The sequence below is a fragment of the Eschrichtius robustus genome, chromosome 4 (assembly GCF_028021215.1).
Source record: "Eschrichtius robustus isolate mEscRob2 chromosome 4, mEscRob2.pri, whole genome shotgun sequence".
NCBI classification, from domain to species: domain Eukaryota; kingdom Metazoa; phylum Chordata; class Mammalia; order Artiodactyla; family Eschrichtiidae; genus Eschrichtius; species Eschrichtius robustus.
The window spans coordinates 76,734,858-76,753,077 of record NC_090827.1 but is presented as its reverse complement, the minus strand read 5'-3'; the positions used below and the strand labels follow the sequence as shown (position 1 = coordinate 76,753,077).

Here is an 18,220-nt window from a genome sequence, read left to right as displayed (position 1 = left end):
TCCACCTTCCTCCTTCCACATCCAATTAGGTGCACAGCTTATTGATTTTATCATCCAAATATATCTTGTATTCATTCCTTCTTCTCCATTTCCCATACCCAAAAGCAGAGTACCAGTTCTCTGGTCCTCTTACCCAAATTATTTTAATAGATTCCCAGAATCACAAACAGAAGAGGAGATATTAAAGTAGGACAAGAGCCTAGAGATCATTCTTCAGATAAGGAAACAGGCTCAGAAAGGCAAATGTCTCACCCAGGACCCCACAATTCAGCCTAGTCACACATGCCATTAACGTTTCTTAGGGGAGCCACGGACGACATTTTTGGCTGCCTGCTTGCAGTCATTCCCAGCCCTTCTTCCTTGTTAGAAAATCTGTCTTCCCATGATAGGAACCAAAAATGACAAATTCTGGCTTTCCTAGGGATGGCCATGTGACCCAGTTATGGCCACCAAGATGTAAAAGAAAGTCTGTTGGCTGGTGTCTGAGAAAGAGTTTGCTTCTGACAAAAAGAGAAATCAAGGCCAGCAACAACAACTCCTCTTTCTTCCTGTCTTTGGAGCTGAACAACAGTGGCCTGAGGATAAAAAGCCAACCTCTGAGGACAGAAGATCAGAAAATGGCCAGCACTTGGGACCCTCACCTATGAGTCCTGAGCTAAATTTGGGACTGCCTACTTGCAGACCTCTTAGTATGAGAGATCGTTTAAAGTCTTTCCTATTTTACAACTTGATGTCGTGTATTCTGTTACTTGCAGCTGAGCATACCTTGGATGGACTCCTGCTTTGTTTATTTATTGTCCATCTACCCCCCTAAGCTCCAGAAGAGCAAGGAATGGACCTATTTTCTTCATTGCCATATTCCCAGTCCTAGAGCAGAGCCTGGCACAAAAATCAGCCCTTGAAAAATATTTGTCGAATGAACGAATGCCCCCAAATCTTCATTGGTTCTCTACTTCCATAGAATAAAATCCAAAGGGTTATCCTGGCATTCAAGGCCCTTCATGAGCTGGTCCCACTCAATTTACCTTTCCACCCTTATCTTTTACTTCCACAAATTATATAATTTAAGCAAACGGGACTGCTTCCTGTCCTCCCAAACACCCCCTGTGGCTTACTGATCAGAGCTTTCGTTCCAACATTCCTTCCACAGAACATGCATCTCCCCCTCCTCCACTTGGATACTTTCCTCTCACCCTTCAAGTTCCAGATCTTCCCCCATAGCACTGTCTCTGATACTCTCCAGGAACAAATAACTTTTCTATATTTCCTTTCTCTTGTGCCATTTATCACTTTTAAACATTTATGATAATTATTTGGTGTACTCATCTCTATTAGATTATAAGCTTCTTGAGGATAGGAAATCCACCCTCCCAAGAAACAGATACCATGCTTTGCTCCAGTAGGTACCTAGTAAATTTCTCTTTGTGAGTAAAGAAATGAATAACATTAAAGTAAGCCCATTTAAAAAATAATTTGGAGGCAGGAATGGATGCTGACTCTCATGAAAACAAAGGTCTGAATGAATGGCAGGAGGGGAAAGAAAGGAGGGAAAGAGACTTGTTGGAAGTGTCAGGAGAAAGCACGGGTGCTTTTTCTCTTGCCGATGACAGCAAAGTTCTTAATGGAAGATGATCCCAATCAATAGAGCCAGACAGCTGATTTATGTAACGGAATCAAGCTGAAATAGTGGTCTTCCTCTGCAGAGTGATGTGAAAGGGGAAAAGGTTACTAGACTAGGGAGACCAGCGGACTCCACAAGTGTATCTGCTGGTGTCATAAATATGTTCCTCATCCACAAACCACAGGAGAGCTCCAGAGAGCAGCCTCCTTGAGCCTGGATGCTGGAGAGTGACAGCGGGGCTGATGCCGCTGCTGTATTTTGGCTGCCGCCGCTGCTGCCACTGGGCAGATACCGCAGTGAGGGGTCTGACCGCGCTGAGTGCTCACGGGAGCCTGGGTCTGGCTAGGAATGAGAAGTTGAAAGTGAGGGTTGGGAGGTGGGCAGGACTCACCGAGGAGCTGCAAACCAAAACAAGAAATCTAGGGAGCAGAAGGAGAGAAAGAGTGAGCTGGAGCCAAGACCTCAGGCCAAGTGGAACTGGAGGAAATGTCATCATTGGTAAAGGAGGACTTGGAGAAGAAACTGTTTAAGCCACTCTCGCAGAATCTGTACGAGTTTATTGAAATAGAGTTCTCGGTCCAGGACAGGTATTACCTCTGTGTGTCAGGTAATCTGTTCTTTCTGTTATCATTTCAAAATGTAAATAACCCCAAGATGCTTGGGTGATAGAAGGACATTTTTGGGTGTTTATTTTCCTATGCAATAACAGCAGATGTATCTTCTTGTGATAGAACTTAACTATGCGAAGATTAAGAATTTGGATTCTACAGAATTTTTTTAAGTGCTAAAATGGAAGACAAAAAAATATTGTATTAAGAATATTTTGGTTAATTGTTCAGAAATGAAATTGGGTATGTGCTTTTGCTGATTTGATTATTTAGTCTCCAGTCTTTTATTTAATTCACTTGCATGGCATGCGATTTTCTTGTGTAAGAGCTTGTTTTAAAAAATTCAACGGAGAGCTCTCTATATATTTTAAAACACATTGGAGAATTGAGTTATACAGCTCTATTTCCAACAAATCTGGACAACTAGGGTTCTCTCTTTTCATGCTAGGAAAGAAAAAAAAAAAAGACCTTAGATTTTCTTCTGAGGCTTATTTAGACTTCCTGGTGGCTTATTTTGAAAAGAGAAATGATCTTTTAAAAATTCTTTCTCACAGTATGCTCACAGAAACAATATTTTAATGGTAGAAATTAGTTCATGAAGATGGAACTTTAAGGAAATGTTCTCTAAACTAATTAAAATATTTTCCCTCATATTTTAAAAATTCATGAAAATTGTCCAAATGTAGGAATACGCTTTTGCACTTAATTATGATTTACCTAACCTGTAATTTTTGTGCTGAATTTAGACAGAAATTCTTGTGCCATTATTGAATTTAATATACAGCATTTCCTTTTCCCAATCCATGCTTTTTAATAGTTTTCAGGGGCTTCGGAGGAAAGAGCTTAGAAACTCTAAGTTTTCATTGTAGACTTTGCTTTTTAAGGCACACAGTTCAGCATTTTCAGAAAATTTGTTATAATTCCTTTCCTGATAATTTGCTGAGAAGAACTTTCAAAAGTTGTCAAGAGGGGGTACTATAAGGGAAGTAGAACATCTTTAAAGAAAGTGCTAAGAACTCTTTAAAATTCTGTAATTCCTAATAAGTATACCAATATTTACTTAATAATAAGAATACTAACATTTATGTAATACATTACCTAGCATATTTTGCCAAATAAATAAAAAGTGTAAGGCTTAGCATATCAGCAAGGTACAAAACTTAATCAGTCCGGGAAAAAGAAAGAAATCAAATGGAAAAAGGTCAAATGAAACAATTTTAGAAACTGTATTATATTCAAATGATCAGATCACTATATCTCAAAGTATCTTGACTTAATATATTAGAGAATATGCTTATTCCAACATTAAAATTTAATAATTTTATACCTATTATAATCCTACTTTATAAAGCTAATTACTCATCACGTAACATTAGTGTATACATGTTTTTTAAGAAACTTATATAAAATAGAACAATCAATAATGCATATTTATTTACCAGGCATTATTTACATCTAATTTACCACATGTATCTTAACGCCCGCCTCCAACTATATAATTAACTTGTTCTATCTGGCATGAAAAAAAAACCAAAACACTCCTACAATTAAATTTTTGGAAAGGGATGTAATTTTTTTCCCAATATCCTCAAGTTCTGAGAAAGACACTGTGGGCTGGGGTCACCTGCTGTCTGTTTTCATAAATGACATGAATCCTTTTAACCAGGATTGGAACAACAAGGGGTTGGCATTGTTAACACGTGTGAAGGCAACCTCTTTAGGGTTCAATGTTTTCACCTGGACAATGACCACAGAAAGTAGGTGATCACTTTCATTAGTAAAATTCAACGATTCTGTCATGTTAGAAGCAAAGGAAAAACAAGGTTCTCTTAGATTTGAGAAAGAGAAGACAATATTGTGATATTCCAGGTAAAAGTTAACATTATAAGTCATGTTCACTCACCAACTTTATGACTCTTCTACATATCACATCCATCAACTTGAGAGCACTTTCCCCAAATGTGGCCTCTCTTTATGACCATTTCAAATGCAATTAGACGGAACAGTAATTTAAAATAAAGTCAGTGTGATGCTTGCTAGTCCTAAATCTTTGACTATGCTTTACTCAGAAAATCTCCATTGATAGGAATCAAGCAGGCCATATCTCAACTGTTGAGGCAGGTAACTCCAGGTTTTGAATGTTGGCCACCTTCTGGGAGTAGGGAGACGTATAGTTATGATTTCCTCTTTATATCCTACAATCCAGCAGTTCTAAATTTGTGAGAATCAAGTCTAGAGTAGTTAAATCCCATCATGCATTTCTCAAATTAAAGAAGATATGTTTAAATAAGTTAAACTTTCTATTTATCCAATCAGAGTCTGTCTTTTGCAGGGGTCTCACAACCAGATGATTGTGATTTACTGTTGCCTTGATAACTTACTCGGTCAATGTCAAAAAGCAGATGTCTTAAATTCTGTCTCCCTCTCTGACGTTTGCTAGGATTTACATTGGGGATTTCCTGGCACCTCGGTCTCCTCCCACGTCAGGGTTTACATGGTCATTTCCCCTTGAAATTAGCTTCCCCTAGCCTAGAACATCATTATCCCTGGCTGTTAAAAGCAGCAACTTCTTAGGAAGGAGGGAGGAGCTCTATAAAGTACTGGAACAAGAAAGGGACAAGTCAGTTGTGCAGTGATGAGAATGCAAATGAGTTAAAGAAATTCTGAAGGACTTGAAATCGCATGTAAAGTGATTATGGCTGATTGGATGGGAAGTAGCAGGGCATGGTGGAATGGGCCTTGGAAGGCTAGGAGTCTGACACAGCTGGTGTGAAACATGACTCTGCTTTGCCCACCTGCCAGCTGTGATATATGGGGCAACGCTCTGGCCTCGGTGTTGACCTCTCTGAACCAGAAATAATAACATTTACATCTACACATAGTGCTCTCCTCTTAAATCCTAACTAGAGGGAAAAAAATAATAAATTCTATTCCAAATAGGGCTAGAATTTTATTCCAAATTGGAAGGTGGGGTTATATTGTTAAAATTACAGAAAAGAATGTATCTATTGTGAAAACATATGCTGAAGTATTTATTTATACATAGTATATGCTGTAAATAAATATTTATAATAAAAATAAAATATACAGTAAACATATGGAAGTATGTATATTTCTATTTTATAAATAAAAATTGTATACATATTCTGATACAGATTTAAGTATTCACATATATTTAGAAAATATTCTCCATTCACAGGTAATTAATTTGAAAACAAATGGCATTTGCCAGAATTATGAAGATAGTATGCATAAATTCTCCATACCTATTACATTTTGATGCCAAAAAACAACTTCTTCTCTGTGAACCGGAGAAATGAATAATTTTGTGAAATCATTTATACTGTTCACAATAAGAGTGTTAAATAAGAATAAGTTAACAAGAAGAGGAAACAAAATACTAGAGATGGGTGGCTTATAAACAACAAACATTTATTTCTCACAGCTCTGGAGGCTGGGAAGTCCAAGAACATGGTGCCTGCAGATTCGGTGTCTGGTGGGGATCTGCGTCCTCACAGACCACTTTTTCTCCCTCTAACTTTGCAGGGTGGAAAGGGCAAGGGAGCTCTCTGGGGTCTTTTTATAGGGACACTAATCCCATTCATGAGGGCTCTGCCCTCATGACCTAATCACCTCTGAAAGACCCCACCTCCAACTACCATAACCTTGGGGGTTATGATTTCAACATAGGAATTGAGGGGAAGGAGGGACAAACATTAAATCTAGAGTACCCAGTATTGCTCCAAAATCGATGTGATTAAATATTTCTAGAAAAATTATTTGAAAGCTACTTTTTTGATGAAATCAGTAATAGCATTCTCAACAACCCCAAGACGTCACCAACACATTGAAACATTTTCACTGAGGCTTCTTGTCTTTGATATCTCATGGTAGTTTTTCCCTATTACTTAATTTCAATGATGAAAACAATTATGTAACACTGGGATTGTAAAATGACAGTGGTTTATGTATTTAAAGTTTTTCTGTGCAGTTTACTCATGAGCTACTATTTTTCCTGTTCTGCCAGCTTATATTGGTTCACTTGGCCAATCTTCTTTCCACTTAGCCTCATGAATAATAGTGACTATTTCACCGGGATAATAGAGGCAGTTATTAACAACAATGTTTACTTTGAAATTAAAAGTGAAGATAAGTTGTTAGCGTGACGTTAAGATGGTTCTTCTGAAAATGTTAACTAAAATAGTGAAACTGGAGCAGGTTCATTCTGAAAGTCCCTGGGTCTATAGATATCACTAAATCATAATTAGATAGCGGCCCATCTGATGTTACGGAACCCAACTCTGTAACATTTATCACCATATAAACACATTTCTGTTTTAAGACAACGTGATGTTTCCACTTTGCCGCTGCATTAATGTGAATACGGCCATTTAATTTTAGCTGGCAGCAGAACTCAAGTATGGAACTTAGGGATTGGGTCCACTCCAGCCTGAGCAGACTTTGACTCTTGGCTGAAGACAGTTCTTGGAAGCTCTTGGCTACAGAGGAGACTATTTTGCCAAATTAAGGAGGTTGTACCGTCTCTGTGCTGCATCACTGTATCAAAAGGTTAACTCTTGAAGCGTGCATTTTATTTTCTTAGTTTGTTATTAGTGGGACAGTGACCATTAATGTAAGAAAACTTGATGACTGGTAGATCCTACCTTCTTAACATCTCTTTCTTCATTCCCTCCCTCCCACCCATCCTTTACAGAACTGCCCAAGAAAACTTTCTAAAATGTAAAGCTCAGCCTGACCATTCACTTAACGTCCTTCAGCGACAACACTCTTTGCCCTCGTCAATGTCCCCACAAACAGAGCTTTCAGGATAATATTTGAATTCCTTAGCGTAGCATTCTAGACCATTCAGGAACCAGCTCCTGCCTACCCTGATTGCTACCACCTATTCACCCCTACCCTTCATGCCAGCAATGCTAAATGCCTGTAAGGACTCAAAAGATTCCAGTATTTTACGCTTTTGTCCACATGCTGTTCCAGAACTCCCTTTACCCCTTTCTTCATTCTGCTAACTCCCATGGTCCTTTACAACTCAGATAACCTCCTTCAAGAAGCTCTCTCTGACCCCTAGTAGGATGAAGATGTCCCTTCTCCACGTTCCTATAAGACCCTGTCCATGCCTCATTCACAGCACTTGATCGTGTATTTTCTCTCTGAAGCCCCACTCTCTGTAATCTCAGCAAGAGCAGGAATGGTGCCATAGGGGAATGCATTTTTTCAATGCCTAGCCCAGGGCTTTGTACAAAAGGGGCACTCAAATACTTATCAAATCAATGAAACAAATCAGTGGGTCTACAGCCAATTAGCTGGTTATCATAACATGTAGATGAGGCAGTGGAACTTGCTTCAAATGATATTTTTATACAGTATCCAGTTATTTCTCCCCATCCCCATCCTCTCCCACTTCCTAAGTCGCCAGTGAGACAGCTAGCCAGAACAAGAACATTATTATTTGGTTCTGAGGTAGAGCCTTTGTCTGGACAGACAATTACCTCCTAGTGGAAGGAACTGCCTCCAAAATCTTGTCCTTAGTAAGTATGACAGAATCAACCATGCTTCCACTTCAACACACCAGCCTAATGGCTTCTTTTCTCCTTTCCTTTCCTCTTCCCAAAGCTAACATCTAGACCAGTGGAAGTGGACCTTTTTTAGGGTTGGGGAAGTGTACACGGGCAGAAACCCACCAAATTTTGCACAGTTTCAGGAGACTCCCAGTCTCTGAGCCAGTTTCCTTACCCAGGGTTAAGATCTTCCACACTGGGTCCCCTCCAGGACATGCCCCTCAGTCACTCCTTTTGTCCTCAAAATATGCAATCACTCCTCTTCCAAACTCTTGGAATATGTGATCTAAATCATAGCCTTTATTCTCTTATCTCTCTTTCTAAACCCTACGTAACATAAGAACTGGCGCATAGTACACACTCAGTATGGTTAGTCCATGAAGGAGCCCTCTACAAGCTGTTTTCTGCCCTCCCCATTCTAGAGAAACTGCCCTCAGGGAAGAAATCAATGATCTTCCCCAAGTCAGATTCAGTGCCAGGACTGAACAAAGTTACCCAACAAAGTAACTTCATGGGATTGTCTCCAACTCTTGAAATTCTCTGTCCTCTTGATTTCCGTAGCATTGCACTGTTGGGCTTGTCTCTTTTCTGATGGGCCCTTCTTAGACCTCTCTGCTGGCACCTTTTTTTTCTCTACTCTGTTTCACCTCTTTCCTCTGCTCTTTTCCCTATAAACCTAGTTTTGGAAACCTGTTCACACAGAAAAATCCCAAGTCTGTATCTTCATTCCTAAACTATAAACTCCCATCATCTCCTTCTCTTCTGAGATAGTTTATGGAGTTCATCTGTACATCAAAGACTAAATTCACTATTCCGCCCAACCATGCTTATGTATTTGGTTTCCATCCAGTGTTGTGAATGCCTCATTTAAAATCTAACTTAGATTTACCACTTCTATTTCCATTGCCTACATCCTATGCCTAGATTCCAACAACAGCCTCAAAAACAAAACAAAACAAAAATGGAAACAATTACTATAAACCAGGCACTATCCTATGTCATTTATATACTTTAATCTTTATACCCTATGGGTTTGTATCACTCTGATGTCCACTTTACAACATAAGAAAACTGAGGTTTAATCTCTCTAGAGATTAAATAATGAGATTACAGACCACACTGAAAGAAGTGGTGTCATGATTTGAATCCGGAATGTTTAATGCCAGAGCCCACTAAGACACACTGCCTCTTCTAGGGACCTCCAGTTCTTCTTTCTTTTCTTCTTCAATGTATCCTGGGCATCACTGACTCCAGAAAAATACTCCTTCAACAGGACACAGCTGTATTAGTCTCCTGCTCAAGGAGGAAAGAGACTTACTGAATATGTATTACAGTATGAGCTTTCACTGAACTCCTGACATAGTGCCCTCTTCTTAGATTTGTCAACCTGCTCAGACTCCCTTCTCTGGGAGACTGAGCTCAGCTCCATCATGAAGTCTAAGCTCAACTGGTTGCCTTAATTTCAGTATCACCTGTACTTACAGAGGATACTCCCTCCACCAGTCCCAACTCTGGAGCCCTCAATGTCCAGGCCAGATTCCAATCCCTCCCATCAGAGGGGGGTTGAGACACCATGAGACCACAGTGGTTTCTGTCACTTTTCAAAACATTTCCGCAACCTGGTTAACTTTGTTGTCCACCATATCCTAACACCAATCAATCTATACAATCCACTGTCTCTAATCCTACCTGGTGAAGTTCAGGGTCTATTGTCTACTCATTTTGTCATACTGTCCTTCACCTAGAAATGCCATCAGTATCATCCTTGCCTTTACTAATTTTAAAGCTCTATCTCCAATTCTATTTCTTCCATAATTCTTTCCTTAACTATTCGAATCCTCTCCCTTCTTAGAACTTCTGTTGAACATATAGTCTGTTCCATATTGCTTATCTATCACTATGATTATATTGTAATATATTGTTTTAATCTTCTTAACTAGGAGGTCATGCCAAAGTGATGCTTTCCAGAACCAAAAGAGAGTCTTCCCCAAAGACAAATTCCAGTCTCATTCTTAGAAGACAGAACCAGCTTGTAACTCTCCAAGTGACATCATCCATCTTGAAAGTTTAAGATATTCAATTCCCACTGCCACCTCTTTATAATATACATGTATACCTTCATATTATATATTTTATGTGACACATGTGTGTTAGCCTTGTCTCTTCAACAAAACCATAAGTTTCCAGAGGGCAGGGACCATGTCTCATACTTGTACCCCCTGTGGCATTTGTAATAGTTCTATCAGGCAAATAGTGGATACCCAGTAAATACTCCCTTGGGAACTCATTGATAACTTTCAGTCCAGGAACTCTAACATCAAATGTTGATTCTTCTAATGTGTTCATATGAGACCAAACACAATGATTTTAAGACCAAGAAATTATTTCCCTCATGTTGTTCACATAAAATAAGCAATGATTTTCCCATATCTTTCAAAGTACAGTACTAAAGTTTTTTGTCTCGATGGCACATTTTGAATACTAGGATTTTGTATACACACTACAGAGGATTAAAAATTTCAAACAATACCAAATAGGTCAGTAGTTGCTGTTTTGCAAGCACTCTTACATCAAAAATCTCACAGCAACTTTAAAAAAAAAAGTGTGCACAAGTATTTGCATGGTCAGTCTTCAACAGTGGGTTGCTGTGTGAGCAGAACTGTTTACTTTCCTGACCTCATTTTCTTATATTGTCATAAATTAAAATTCCAACTTGTTCTGGTAAATACTTTGGCACTGACTGTATGCTCACACTAAGCCTCCTATTTCCTGCCCTGAGTTGAACTCTATCCTCCACCACAAAGCTCAGAGCTGAAAGCACAGAGCTCGGTGTTCTATCTGACAGACATTACCGCGGCTGTATGTGACCACAATTGCAGCAAAAATAAAGTTAACACACTGAGGAAATTTGAGGGCATACTCATGAAGCTTCAGATACCTCAGGGTTCATAACTGGGGTGCAGATACAATGTACGTTCAAGCTTATTATAGGAAAAGGAGATTCATAAATACTGAAAAGTATGATGATGAATAATTTATTATCTTCTAAGAGTCTATGTAAACGAAGTGTTTTTCTGTCCTACAGTGACCAAAAATGAAGAAGTAAAAATAGTTATGGTGAAACACTACAGAATAGGTTTAGATGAAAAATATGAAGTAACCAAAAAGTGGTCTTTGAACGATCTGCGGATGATCGATGGAAAAGAAGCAGATACAGTAAGTGTTATGTTTTGTAAGGGAGATGTGGGATCAATATGCTGGAGACCTTTATGGTTAATATCTTACTTCATATATTTTTGGCACGTACTGAGTGTTAAAATGACATATTATTCTTAAGTGGTACAGTTTAATCTACTGGGATGACCTACTGGTTTGTTTGTTCTGTTTTTATGAGATTAAATTTGAATTTTGTCTATTAGATTTAAAGCATCTTTCCCAAGGTCTTCTTAACAGGTTAAACACAATCTTCCAGTCAGTTCTGAAACTTTAAATATCTGATGCTTCCACCACCACTCTCTCCCCAGCCCAGTTTCCTCTATAAGTTGTGGGGATTCCTTTCCTCATCTTCTTCAGATTTTACTGTCGGTTAGCTGCTTGATCCTCTGGAAGGATCAATAACCCTTGGAAATCCTACAACCTCCGTGTTGAAAGTGGGGAAAGGGCGTGTACTTTAATCTCTTGTATGACCACTTGAAAGTGGTTTTCCCAGTCTCTCCTTGAACTCTTCTACTGATGGAGAACTCATTACCACATGAGTAAATCCATTCTATTTCCAAATTAACATCTTTTATTTTTACATGTCCCACTTATGTTTAACTAAAATCTCCTTCACTATAACATCCACCCATCAGTCCTAGCTTCGTCATTTGAAGCAACCAGAACAAACCCAACCCTCCTTTCACATAGCAGCCTTTCCAATGTTTGAAGACACTAATAAGGTTCCCTCAAGTTTTCTCTTTTCTGGGTTAAATGTAACCATTTCATTCTTTAAATAATGTTCATATGAAGATCAAATAAGATAATATGACAGGATTATACAAACACTAAGAGGTCATAGAGCTGTTGTTATTTTCTCCCATGACGTTGCTGCAACACCCTTCACTATGCAATTTCTTCTCCTCTGGAATGTTTCAGTTTTTCCAGAATTAAATACAATACTTTAGAATTAGCGTGACCAGTTTGTATTTCCTTTGATCTGGATTCTTATTTCTAGTAAACACTCAACTGAGACCTCAGGTCTTTTGGGCATGAATTGCCATTTAACCTGATCTGCCATACCTTCTACGTACATAGAATAAAATCTAGATAAAAGCCCTTGATGATCTGGCTTCTTTATATCTGGTCATTTCCCCTAAAACTTTGTACAGCAAAAGTGCTTTAATACTCTCGGGGCTTAGAAAGCCTAGTCACCTCCATCCCTCACCCCATTCTCAGATTCCCCATGGAGTAAAGTCCTACTCATGTCCCCCTGCCCTATAACCCCATTGCACAGTGGATATAAATAATCCAACAATTTGCAACTGTTGGCTTACTCTGTCTCCCCTCTGGATAAAAAACTGTAACCATTCCTTTTCATCTTTTATTGTAGCCTTCTGCCTGGCAGTTATCAGGGACTCAATAAATATTTCTGTTATTGTTGGATGAATTAGAATTTAAGCTCATTTATTCTTAATCTGATTAAATGCCATATTCTTAGGTTGGCCTATTGTTCCTACCTATCAAATCTTCTAATATTTTGATTTTTTAATATTCACTATAGTATGATACAGATTTAATGCACACAGCATTTAGGACTTCATTCAAGTCAATAATAAAAATGATGAAGCAGGCAGGGCTAACTGCATACCTCTAGGTAATTGATAGGTTATCATTACTACTACTATTATTACCACTACTAGTAGTACTGCTACCTGCTACCATCTTACACTCAGTAAACTCTTACCAGATGACAGGAACCACAAAAAGCTCTTTCCATATATAACTTCACATAATTGTCACAAAAATCCCATGAATTAGATTCTATCATTACTCCTGATTTACAGATGAGGAAAATGAGACATAAAGAGATTAACTGACTTGCCTAAGGTCAAATAACTACTCTAGAGATGGAACTAGACTTTACCTCCAAATCTATCAATTTGTCTTCTTTGGACTGGTTGTTTATCATCTCTACAAATTTGTGTATTCAGTCATTCACTGAGAATTTATGGTATACCAGGCTCTGCTAGGCTCTGAGGATACAGTGGTAAGTTAGATGGACACAAGCTCTTAATTCTGCCACTTAATTCTGCCTTATTAATTATCTAGTCTGAATATCTAAATTTTTCCCTTAAGATCTTTACTGAAATCAATATACGTTATCTGCTATTATCTTATCACCTAGGAATCCTATTTTTAAAATTTGATGTGTTTGGCATGACTTCTTGGTGAAAGCATGCTGGATTTCATTGGTTTCTTTCCTAAGTAATCACATAGCATTTTTCTGACAATATATTCTACCTAAATGTTCAACACTTAGGAAATAGTTAAATATATTTTTTCATGTCAATATGCTGGAACATTACATGGTCATTAAAAGTCATGTTTCCAAAAGAATACCTCAGAACACAATTGTTCACCATTTAATAAGTTTTTTAAAAGTCAGCTGAATACAAAACTTTTCTATAATATTATCTCATTTTACATATTTAATTTATCATAGTATTGAAAATTGAAAGCTGAACCTTAAATTTTAATACAAAAAAAAATGTATGTGGATATGTAAATGTATATATGAAACTAACCAGTACTTTAACAATAATTATCTCTGTGTCATAGGAGTACAAATTTTTAAAGTATTTTCTTCTATATACTTTTAGGTATTTGCCAAAATTTCTATACTGCATTGAATTTTATCACAAGTCAGTGTCAAGTTCACTAATCTGTAGTTTCAAGAATTAATCATGCCCACCTCTTTTTTTGACCATTTTCTTATTTTTTTCTCAAGTGCTCAAGTGAATGTACAATTTATTTTACATTCAAACTTCATTAAGACATGTGCAATATGGCAATTTTACTGGGGGTTTAACCCTATCTAGGATGATTGCTTGCTGGGGCTTAGCAACAGGGTCCAACTTAGCACTAATTAAATACTTTATTGAATAAATATAATACCAAACAAAATGCATTCAAATGCTTTCTAAAAAAATCAATTTTAAAGGGCTTTCTAATCAGGCTAATGACAAACACAATAAAGGTAGATATGCTAGTTTAACATAATTGGCTGATCTTATAAGCCAATTATACAGCACTTATATCTTTTAGTCTGCATGTATATTATTAAATGATACAGAACATCTAATACAACCATTTCTACAGAACTAGGAAATAAATTTCTAAGAAAGAAAGATTTTACAGACCCCATCTTTTATACCCACCCCAACAGTAATACCTCAAATATTACTAATGTCATAATTATTTTCTATAAGCTTGGTCAGTGCCCAGGATGTATTAATCAAGCCTGTCAGCTTAGATTCATTGGAAGCAGCTAGCTCTGCTCTATATTCTCCTCACCTTTCTGGCCTTTAATTCCATCTCTATGTTGTTAATTATTCCCTTTCCCATTTGAAGATTGTTATCTTTCACAGTGAACTAGATACAAAAGGGAAATAGAGTATTTCTATTTTTCTGATCACTTTAGGGCCTAAAATATTAAATTGCCAGAAGAAAACCTACAATATCCAAAGAGTAGTTCTTTTAAATATTTCTTTTCTGTGGATGAAGTAAAAATATCTCAGTTGTTCTGGGAATTACCACTTGTCCTCCCTCTTGCAATTGAATCCTCAGGAGTCAGCATTTATTATATTTTTCTCGATAGCAATGTTTTAAATAGAGCTATTTCAAGCCAAAAGTTGTCAACTTTAAAATGGAATGGAATTGAAATTGAAGTCAATTTATAAAGCAGAAATCAGAATGACTGGGGATTTGGAGACTGACGTGGTGCAACAGAAGAGAGAATGATGTAGCAGGAAATGGGGTTGGGCTGAGTGAGAGCTTAGTCCTTGTCTTGGCTCTGCCAATAACTACATGTGTGGCCTGGGCTTCACCCCTCTGGAAACTATTATTCACTATTACATTACATTATATTACATTATATTTAATCTACTATAAACAAGGGATTTCTGAATGAACTATGAGATTCCCTTTTCGCTCTATCAAAAGAAAGAAAGAGAGAGGAAGGGGGAGACAGAGGGAGAGAGGAAGGGAGGGAGGGCGGGAGGGAGGAAGGAAGGAAGGGACAGATGGACAAACTTGTATTCTATGTTCATGCCTGCTTATGCTTCAATTATCAGGCTAATGGAAAAACTTAATCCTCTCCAAGTAGCTCAAAAGAACAAAGGATATTTTCTACGTGATAAGGAGTAAATGTTTCTGTGAGGAAACTACATAAGGAGTATGATTAGTATCTGGTGATGGAATGGATGTGATTTCCTTTCACTGAGATTCTCTAAAGAACTGTCCTTCAATCTGCAATCATGACAGTTAGGAAACATTTTGCAAGGTGTGACTAGAGAACATTGTACTTAAAATCACATCACTCTTGTACATTCTTTTTCTTAAAGTATTGTTTTGTTTTTTAAAAATTTTAATAGTGTAAAGCAAGGTGATAGTAACACCAGTATCACAATCTTTGGGGACAGATTTGGGAAAAGGAACTATCATTCATTAAGCTCCATACTAGTATCACAGTTTAAATGATTAATCTCATGCCAACTTCATAGCAACCCTATCTAAAAAGTGAAGGCCAAATATAATAAGTGCCCTGCCCATGGTTACATCAGAGTCAAAACAGTTGGCTAACTCCAAAACCCTTGTTCTTTTTCCTGTCTCCTCTAAGAATTTTCCTATTTGAAAAAGAAATTGCAAATACATAAGTTCTTATATACAAACTTTACACACTGCATGGTAACAAGTCATTAATACTTTTGTTTGGTCTGGTTTCTCTCTCTGCCTCTTTATCATTTAGGGCAATGATACCTTTACCTCCACTTCTCTTTTTATAGGATGACTTCAGATCAGTTCAACACACATTTGTTGAGAACTTAGTAGTTGCTGTGGATACACAAAAGATAAATGACTGAAAACCTCTGCCCTCAAAGAGAGTTAGGAGTTAGGCAGATAATGAATGCGAAAGCATTTTGTAAACTGAAAAGCACTTTATAAATGCAAGGCATAGTTGTTACTGCTATTAGTAACAGTAGCAATGATTATTATTATTATTTTTTTAATTGTAAAGTACCGAGAGGTGTTGATATTAAGCTTTTTTTTTTAAGTATTTGTTTATTTATTTATTTATGGCTGTGTTGGGTCTTCATTCTGTGCGAGGGCTTTCTCTAGTTGTGGCAAGTGGGGGCCACTCTTCATCGCGGTGCGCGGGCCTCTCGCTATGGCGGCCTCTCTTGTTGCGGAGCACAGGCTCCAGATGCGCAGGCTCAGTAATTGTGGCTCACGGGCCCAGCCGCTCCACGGCACGTGGGATCTTCCCAGACCAGGGCTCGCAACCCGTGTCCCCTGCATTGGCAGGCAGATTCTCAACCACTGCGCCACCAGGGAAGCCCCAATGATTATTATTTTAACATGTAGGACCTAGATCAGGTTTGCTGCCTACATTGCCCTGAAACATCACTAGAAGTATACAGCCTAGAGCAATCCAGTGAGTCAGTCTTTAGTAAATTGTCAGTTTCAGTCAAATGATTTAATGATCCTTGCTATTAACTTTAAAAGTAATTCCTTGCTATTAACTTCAAAGCCAGCAAGTTGGTGATCTGTTGTATGCCAAAGGCTGATTAGCCATTCTGTATTTCCCCCTTCTACCATTGAAATAGCACAACGGACGACCTCCTAGTAGAGAAAAGGAGAAACCTTTTCTCTCCTGTAGAAATCTATAATTGGGTTTATTCTTTTCTTCCATCCTCTCAAATTCACTATCCTGGGAAGACTTGGTAACTGCACATTTTGACACATATTTATTTGCATAATTGAAAAATCACAGATGCTTCAAAAATAATCTTTCTTATTGTTGTTCTTTTTAGAAGCAACATGTTTGAAACAGGTAGTTTTGGAAAGCTCATTTGTAGATTTTGGGAAAACGTTTGATACTGATACTTCACAATCAATACAACAATCAATATGAGAGAATCCAGGAAGTCTAGCTACTTTCCTGGCTACAAACAAAATCATGTCTCTCTTTTTCTTCTAGGACAATCCATTTTTTGATCTGCACTTCAAGAAAGTGTACAGTTTGGAAGCATATAGTTGTGCTTCCAAATATGCCTTTGTTCGAACTGTAAACAAGCTGAATCATGCATACCTTAAGAAGGACTTACGGATCGTGAACTTTGATTCTACTTACCTTAATGATGATTCCATTTGGTCCTCCAACAACAAGGATTGCTTGGTCCTTATGAGAATATGCTTTTATGCTTTCAATCTAGTGTGCTTGTCCCTGTGTCCCTTGCCACTCTGAATATGTATACCATGTTCCTTCATCAGTGTTCTATGAAAATGGTTCCCTAAGTAAATATTGATACTCATGATTTTGTTTTTTCCCTTTATCAGTGACTACTATTTATATGAAAATAAACTGATGCTTTGTGAATTGCAGTGAAATGTGTTTCGATGCATTCATTCAACATTCTGGACTTTTGCCTATGTGTTCTTTGGTAACTTTGGAAGGGGTTGGATGGTTTTGCCTAAACTAGTATTCTACTAAGGGGTATCAAAAATTATCTTGAAAGGCCTAAATAAGTGGAAATACGTCCTGTTTTCACGGACAGGAAGATTTAATATTGTCAAGATGTCAGTACTACCCAAAGTGATCTGCAGATCAATATAATCCCTATCAAAATTCCAATGGCTTTTTTTGTAGGAATGGAAAAGTCAATAGTCAAATTCATATGGAGCTGCAAGGGACCCCACATAGACAAACGATCTTGAAAAAGAAGTACAAAGTTGGAGGACTCACACCTCCCAATTTCAAAACTTACTACAAAGGTATAGTGATCAAAGCAGTATAGTACTGGCATAAAGATAGACATACAGACAAATGGAATAGAATTGAGAGTTCAGAAATAAACTCATACATCTATGGCCAACTGATTTTTGGAAAGGATGCCAAGTTCATTCAAAGGAGAAAAAATAATCTCTTCAACAGATAGTGTTGGGACAACTGGATATCTACATGCAAAAGAAAGAAATTGAACCCCTTCCTTACAGCATACACAAATATCCTTAAAATGGATTAAAGATGTGAATGTAAAACCTGAGAGCATTAAAGTCCTAGAAGAAAACATAGGGGTAAATCTTCAGGACCTTAGATTTGGCAATGGATTTTTATGACATCAAAAGGAAGAGCAACAAAAGAAAAATTAGAT

At 37.6% G+C, this 18,220-nt stretch overlaps 1 protein-coding gene across 1 annotated transcript; it reads left to right on the top strand.

Moving 5' to 3' along the window:
- The first annotated feature begins 2,107 nt into the window (after positions 1-2,107).
- On the top strand, positions 2,108-17,313 carry EXOC1L (exocyst complex component 1 like). Its single transcript, XM_068542316.1, has 3 exons — positions 2,108-2,228; positions 10,894-11,024; positions 17,047-17,313. Exons 1-3 carry the CDS (start codon positions 2,108-2,110, stop codon positions 17,311-17,313), a joined length of 519 nt encoding a protein of 172 aa, XP_068398417.1.
- The last annotated feature ends 907 nt before the right edge of the window (positions 17,314-18,220 follow it).

Bases quoted from the DNA above. Each gene is read 5' to 3' on its own strand.
- EXOC1L (XM_068542316.1), top strand. From the start codon at position 2,108: ATGTCATCATTGGTAAAGGAGGACTTGGAGAAGAAACTGTTTAAGCCA. The intron at 2,229-10,893 runs GTAATCTGTTCT...TCTGTCCTACAG, and splicing joins GTATTACCTCTGTGTGTCAG to TGACCAAAAATGAAGAAGTA. The intron at 11,025-17,046 runs GTAAGTGTTATG...TTTTTCTTCTAG, and splicing joins ATGGAAAAGAAGCAGATACA to GACAATCCATTTTTTGATCT.